General features: G+C 51.6%; 1 protein-coding gene across 1 annotated transcript; it reads right to left on the reverse strand.

Annotated features, from left to right (window-relative positions):
- Positions 1–954: 954 nt before the first annotated feature.
- Positions 955–4,380, reverse strand: XCL1 (X-C motif chemokine ligand 1; the record flags this gene model as incomplete). The annotated part of the gene is made up of 3 exons (XM_081113326.1): positions 955–1,117; positions 1,937–2,051; positions 4,320–4,380. The coding sequence occupies 3 exons, from the start codon at positions 4,378–4,380 to the stop codon at positions 955–957; spliced, it is 339 nt and encodes a 112-aa protein (XP_080969452.1).
- Positions 4,381–7,978: the final 3,598 nt, after the last annotated feature.

The following is a 7,978-nucleotide window of genomic DNA, read 5'->3' on the forward strand; positions in this document are numbered from 1 at the left end:
ATCTCAGAACGCAGGTACTCATGTGAACAGGGGGTAAGTCTTTCTTAAGTTTCCTCTTCAAGGCCTGTGCCAAGCGATTAAGGAGGTGACACAGGTGTGAGTCCAGCAAGCAGAACCGACAAGCATGGTCAGGCCGACCCACCAGGAGTCAAAACATCATCCCATCAACATCATCTCCTCAGCATCATCTCATCGCGTGATGACCAAGGACCAATGGCTGACCTCTGTTCCCAGCCTCACCCTAGCCCAGTGGTCGGCAAACTGCGGCTCGCGAGCCACATGCAGCTCTTTGGCCCCTTGAGTGTGGCTCTTCCACAAAATACCGACTTCTGTGCACAGGCCACGGAGTTTCAGTCGCACTGTTCATGCGCGCTCGCACATGGTATTTTGTGGAAGAGCCACACTCAAGGGGCCAAAGAGCCACATGTGGCTCGCGAGCCGCAGTTTGCCAACCACTGCCCTAGCCCTTTCCCCTTTATAGTCTGTCCCCTGCGCCTGCTGTAGGACAGGATTTGATGCTTGTAAGCGTCCTGTCTTCTTGTTGGCTGGCCTTCTCAATCAACGCCTTATGGGCTTCGACCCCGCCTTCGTTATTGGACACAGCGACAGGCAGCCCGAGCCACCCAGAGGTTTCCCAGCAAGCCATCTCCGATAAACACCGCCCAAATCTCCCACCATGATACCATCAAAGGGAGATCCCCTGGGACCGAAATAGATCAGGAGTGACCTGTTACCCGCCCCCATACGCAATGAATGACTTTGGGACGGTTCCTAGTAATAAATATTTATTCATTAAAGCAGCTGAATGACTAGGAAAACACGAAAAGTAAAAACACAAGAAAACAACTAGATGCAGGCTGTACTTTCAGAAAAGGTGCATATAATTTAATCAGTCCTTGTAAGGAGAGGGCTTGCAAGGAGACATCGGCCGCTGGCTCGGACGGGACGAGGCCACTACCTCGCCTGGGTCGCGCCTGTGCTGGTGGGCTGCTGGGCTCCCGTGGGCTTGGTCTGGTTCATGTTTATTCTCTTGGACTTGTCCATGGTTTCCACCGCCTTCTTCACCCAGTCGATTTGTGGGTCGGCACAGACTTTAAGGCCACGTTTGGTAATGAATCTGCGATGTAAGGAAAAGGCAGACAAAGTGAGCCACGTCCCAAGCCTGAGCCAGGAGTTCAGATCAGACCAACTGTAAGCGCTCTGAGCTGCAGACATTCCCGGATGGAACGGGCTTTTGGACCCGAGCCCCTTAGTGCAAAGCTCTCTTCTACGACCTGTTTAACACAAAGGAGACTGTCTCCAGGTGACACCCTAACCCCAGGCTCCTTTCTCAGCAGAGCCACCAAATGTTGTAGCTACGCTGGGCCTGTGAGGTCATCTGGTCCAAGGACCACATACCAGCACCTTCCTTTTCAAATCTGAATGCACTCATCCCGTTTTCTGAACAAAAGGTGCTTTCCTTATCTTAATTTCTGTGAGCAAAGTTGTAGTTACTATGTGCTGGGAAGAGCTGCTATTCTGAAAATGAGATCCTGGGACAACGTAGGCCAGTTTTTGACTCATTGTCTGGAGATACGGCAACTGGTCAACACGGCACCCACGTTCCCACACTCCACACGAAGGGGAGGGGCCCGGAGGGTTTCAGCTGAGGGCAGCTATGCGGTCAAACTCCCTAAACTTGACCCTCAGGACTGAGCACAACCTTCCTCCGGGTTTGCCCAGTCTCCTGCTGACACTAACTCGGAAAGGAGGAGGCTAATCGTCACCTGGTTGCCACCTTTTGGTGACAATCAGGCTGTGGGCTGTGAAGGGCAGGGTGAACGTGGGGAAACCCAGGGGCTGCTGGCTCAGGGAGGGCTCCGCCCACGGGGACCTGCTTCCCTGAGGCGGATTTCCACGGCCTGGCCCGTCCCGCCCAGCTCGGGGAGACACTCACATGACTGCCTTCATGGGCCCCTCCCTGATGGTGTAGGTCTTGATTCTGCTCACGGGCAGCCTCTTGGTCGTCAGACTCACACAGATTCGCTGTTCCAGGACCTCACTCCCCACACCTGGTGAAGAAAGACAAGATACAATGCAACTTCCACAGAACACACGGTACCGTGTCCCCAAGAAAACAACGGAGAGCGGTGTGTGAGGAGACAGTGGAGGAGGGCGCCATTGAATAGCGGCGACAGCTTGGTTTTGTTCTCGTTTCCATGGCGAGATGTGAGCCACGGAAAGGAAGTGGTTCATCAAGTATCGTCCTCAGCAGACATGCCTCCGGGGAGCTGAACGTTTCAGGTTAAGAACCACCTCACCTGGCAGAGGGGAGGGGCCCGGGAGGGTTAATAACACTCAGGTTTGGGGAACTCCCATCACCGTTTCTAGGTGCTGGTTTTCTCCTCAGCTGAAGAGCCCGGTGCATGCGGCCCAGAGAGCTATTCAGCTACAAAGCACCTTAAGTAGCAGCGGAGGCTTTTATTTTTAAATATATTTGTGTTGATTTCAGAGAGGAAGGGAGAGGGAAAGAGAGAGAAACATCAATGATGAGAGAGGATCATTGATTGACTGCCTCCTGCATGTTCCCTGCTGAAGAGTGAGATCACAACCCAGGCATGTGCCCTTGACCGGAATCAAACCTGGGAGCCTTCAGTCCCCAGGCCGACGCTCTATGCGCTGAGCCAAACCAGCTGGGGCCAGCCAAACCTTTCCTTTTAATATGAACTAAACGAAAGGTGTTTGCTAACCTTGCCCTCTTCGTCTCTCCTCTCCATCACTTCCTATCTGGTCTCGGAACCAGTGGCAGGGAGTCTGCGTTTGCTCCCTGTTTCTCTCACAACTTAAGGAACAACATTTCCCTGGGAAATATCCAACATGGGCCCCCCAGGCCCAGCGAGTCCACTGGCCTCTATATCCCCAAAGCTCCTCCTCCCTCCCGGCCGTGCCTGCTTGTCTGTGGGGTCGGGTGAGACGGCACCTTCAGCAGAGCTGCGTCAGGATGCAGGCTGCCTCCCCTGGTTGTGCAGCAGCAGCTCAGCCCAGGGCGCAAGGAGGAAACGGGAATCTGGCCAGTGTCCGAAGCCCCCTCCACTCTCCCAGCGTCTTCCCCACCCACACCTGGATCCCCACAAATGGCACAGCCATTGTGTAGCAAAATGCCAGCATATATATATATATATATATATATATATATATATATATATATATATATATCAGAGAGGAAGGGAGAGGGAGAGAGAGATAGAAACATCAATGATGAGAGAAAATCATTGATCGACTGCCTCCTGCCACCCACCAGTGGGGATGAGCCTGCAACCTGGGCATGTGCCCTGACCAGTCATCGAACCTCAACCTCCTGGTTCAAAGGTCAAAGCTCAACCACTGAGCCACACCGGCCAGGCCTTAATCTCTTCAATCATTTTTATTCTGCTTAAAATTTCAGGGAGGTTCAGACTTTGCCACCTCTGTCCATGGACACCTTTGGGGATCCACGATTGGGCTCCGATATTCTAGTCTAAGTAGTAAGTCTACAGACTAGGAGGTCAAGAGGAGAGTTACACCCAAGGGGTAGCCTCTCTTGCTCCAGAGCCACAGGAAAACTAAACTCCAAGCAGCTGGAAAAAATAACCCTTAAGGAAATATGGGCAGGACACCCGGGCCAGGCTCAGCATCTCTGAGCCTCGTCCGCTGTCTCTTGCGGGCTGTTTGATTGTGTAGAAGGTATTGATCTATTTGCTAGCACTTATCAAATGGTCTCTCATAAGCTCAAGAATTTATCATAACTGGGAGCAACATCCGTCATCCTAAATTCTCCCACCTTTTCGAAGGCAACACTGATTTCTCGTAGGAAGGTGTAAGCTTCCAGGCTAGTTTTTAAGCAGAAAACACTGTCTGGTTTCAGAACACACACCCACTAGCTCATCCCCACATTGTGACTGAACTCTCAAAACTTTTGAGAATTTATCAAGCCCGGTATCACCTGGGCAAACCTACAAAGGCATATACCGCCGTCACCACCACTACATCCACCCAAGAGAAAATCCAGGAAGCGGTCCTAAGATTTAGTTCATTGCGATCCCAGGTGAGATCTGTCACTGTCGTCAACCTATAGATGAGGGCGTGTGGACCCAGAGAGATGAAGAGATTTACCCCAAACCCCCCACGAGGAGCCTGGCCCAGAGTCTCACCAGGCTCTGTCTTTGGAATCCACGAGGCCCCCTCCACTCACAATTCTCATTCCCACTTTGCTCCGGGGCACTCCAGGCCACACCAAGTCCAAACTAAAACCTGGGCCCCGCCCGCACCTGCCCCTGCTCCGCGGACAGCCCTGGACTCACCTTCCACAACGCGGGCCACGAGGCAGCAGACCCCGAGCAGGGCGAGGAGCAGAAGCTTCATGCTGAGTGCGCTGAGCTGAGCGAGCAGAACCGGAGGATGAGCTGGGCTGCTCAGGGGTCTCTTTTATCCCCGATGGTCAGCGCTTCCTGTGGTGGGAGGGGCTTCCAGGTGGGTGTGCAATCACGGAAAGTATTGGCTGTGCTGAGGCTTTTCTGAAAGTTCCCCTGCTCTCACCCCCACCCTGTGGCCTTTCCTTTTCACCTGTGGTTAACGTGTCAATGAAAGCAAATGCGCGCTTAAAGCAAAGGCGGCTGCCGCACCTCCTGCCACCAGCCTCGACTCAGACCTTCCGCTGCTCAGCGCGGCCTGCCCGGCATGTCACTGTCCCCAGCGTGCGGACAGCGTAAAGGGAAGGTGGTCGCCGTGGTCCGGCTTTCCCACCTGCCTCGCGGGACCCGCTGTGACATGGGCTTCCACCATCCACGGGACTCCCTCCGCAGGGGGGGGGACACGGCTGCCCCTCGGAGCTCCTCACTCCTCTGCCTTCTCTTTCTCCTCACTCCCCCCGGCCCCTGTTCCAGGGGTCCCACTTCATCACCCCACCCTCCCAGCGCTCAGGGACATCTCAGCGATGCACCTCCCTTTATGGCAACTTAGTCCACCTTTTTAGAAGTTTCTGAAAAGTTGTCCTGGCATGAACATTATTTTGGGAAAAGAGAGAACAAAGTTGACTTTGCCATTCTGACCGTTTTCATTCTTCATGTTTCCCGCGGAGTCTCCATTGGTGTCCATATGCTTGCATAGTTGCAACAATTATAAATACTAGTTTGTCACCAATGTCACAGACACACTGAAACACTCCCTTTTAGCTTGTTGCTGTAGATCCCATCTCCACGGTAGATTTTCACTCAGGACACGGAGTCATTTCCCGTTAACAACCAGGACGAGGATACTGAGCACACCCACGGGCCCCTCTCCCCAGCCTCGCAGTCTCCCAGACGGTGCGGCGGTTTCAACGCCCAATGCCTCCAGCCGGGCTGCAGAATCGATACTCGATTCATCCTTGTTTTTGTCTTGTCTTGTTTTACATCGGTGTCTATAAGATGTACTACTTAATTACGCGTGTAGCTAAAAGAGTGTCCAATTACTATTAGGGATATGAAAATAAATTCCAATATTTCCCTAAAAGGACAGGTGAGTGGCTGAGACATTGCTCATTAATGGAATTTCATTCCAGCCAGACTTCCTTCTGCACCCACAGCGGCTGTCAGTTCTCTCTCCCAGACACAGCTCCCCTTGACATGGGTAATGTCTCTCTTCCCTCCAAGTTCCAAGTACGGGTACCTAGAGTCACCTTAGCCGCGCTGCTCATGCACCCACACGCTGTTCCCAGCCCCGCGCTGAGTACACCTGCTAATCGCTCTTCAATGTGTCTCCTCCTCTCTCTCCACACTGCTCCAGGCAGGCCCTCATCACCCCTTGCTGGGACCAGTGCAGTAGACCAACTGGCTTCCTGTTCCCAGGTCACCTCCCTTTCCGATCTATTCTCCAAACATCGCCGAGGAGTCACTCCACAGCCTTACTTGAGGAATGTGTTTCCCTGCTGGGAGCCTCTTTGTTAGTTCCCCTTGTCCACGGTTTCATTTCCAGTCTCTCATTGTCAGGCACGAGGCTGTTCAGGAGCTGACACTCCCTGGCCTTTCAGACTCACTCAGTCCCCCACCCACCCACCTGCTCCCAAGCCTCCACCCTAACAGGTGTGTTTGCAGTCAACCAAACGTGATGTTCTCTCTCCTACTCCCACGTGTTGCTTCCTTCGCCTCAAAGGCCATCCCAGCTCCCGACATAACTGCAAGCTGCTCCACTTCCCACAACCTTCCCGAATCCTCCAGATAAAATGAACGTGCCATCCTCTGTCCCCAGGGCACCTGGTCTCACCACTGTCCTGTCACTCACTCATCCGATTCCCCCCTGGATTTCATTCCCCAGTCGCCCACCGAACGGCACCTGCTGAGCGGGCAGCGTGCCCGCCTCTCCCGGTCCCAGCACGAACAGAGGTCTGCTATGGAGTCGTCCCTCCCCAGGCCATTTCTGAATAAGCGAATTCTTCCTAAAGGACCAACACATGGTGACTGAACGTTAAGCGAAGGGTGAATGTCTACAAATATAAATCCCGGAACTGTGCCTGTGGCTCTCCCTTATTTTTTCAATCAAATTGGCGATCTGATCAGTGGCTACCTTTTTATTTTGCCATCTTGAAATACAATTTCTTCCACCCTTGGGAGGAATGACTCACTTTTGGTTTTTCAGAGCATGACTAGAGTCTGGTGGAGAAGAACTAAGTCAGAGACCAGAAAGCAGAAACCTACTTCAAAAGGGGCATAGCTGGCTAATGTGTGGCCACAGACTGACAATAACCGGTTGAGGATATTAGTCAGAACAATTTCTCCCATCCCTGACTCCTCTCTTTCTCTTACAAGCCACATCCAACTGGCCAGCAAAAACTCTTGGCTTTCTGTCCTCAAAGAGAACCTACAGTCTTCTCACCTCTGCAACAGGTCTGACTGCAAGCCCCCTCCCCCCGCCTCACCTGAGTGAGCAGATTCCTGCCACAGCCTCTCCTGGCTTCCTGCTTCGTCCCTGCCTTCTGTGGCCAGCTTACCAACCTGCCAACGTGACCATTTCAACTGTAAGTCATAGCGTGTCCCTTCTCTGCTCAAAATCTTTCAATACCTCCCCACTTTCATGTATTAAATTCAAAGTCCCCTCTCTGGTTTATTAAGATACTAGAGGCCTGATGCATGAAAATCCGTGCAAGAGTAGGCCTTCCTTCCCCTGGCTGCAGGCACCAGCTTCCCTCTGGCCCCAGCTTTCTCAGATAAGACATCCAGAATGACATCCGAAAACGTCCAGTCTAATTAGCATATTCCCTTTTTATTATTATAGATAGAAGATTATTGACATAAAACATTGTGTTAAGTTTAAGGAGTTCGATATTATCATTTGATACATGTATATTTTGCAAAACTATTAACACAATGAGGTTAATTAATACCTCCATCATCTCACATAATTGCCTCTTTGTGTGTGTGGTGAGGACATTTAAGATCTCCTGTCTTAGTAACGTTCACATGCATAACACAGTACCTACTGATCCCCAGAAACTATTCATCCTATAACTATTCATCTCACATTAGCCGATTGACCAACATCTCCCCAATCCTCCCGTCCCCAACCCCTGACAAATTCCATTCTCTCTAGATAATGAGTTTCACTTCAGTAGATTCCACATCTGGGATCGCATACAGTATGTGTCTTTCTGTCTTAACTCACTTAGCATAATGCCCTCAAGGTCCATCCATATTTCATAAATGGTAGAATTTCCTTATATTTTTAATCCTCATGTTTTTATTGATTTTGGAGAGAGAGGACCAGAGGATGAGAGAGAAACTTCGGTTTGAGAAACATCGATTGGTTGCCTCCCATAGTGTCCCGATCAGGGATTGAACCCACCACCCTTTGGGGTCTGGGACCATGACCACCGGCCAGGCTCTTTCTTTTTGTTGAGTGAAATTCCACTGTACGTGTACACCACAGTTTCCTACTCATCAGTCGTTGGGCCCTTAGGTTGTTTCCATGTCTTGGCCGTGGTGACTAC

Source organism: Myotis nattereri (genome assembly GCF_964212035.1).
Source record: "Myotis nattereri genome assembly, chromosome: 18".
NCBI lineage: Eukaryota > Metazoa > Chordata > Mammalia > Chiroptera > Vespertilionidae > Myotis > Myotis nattereri.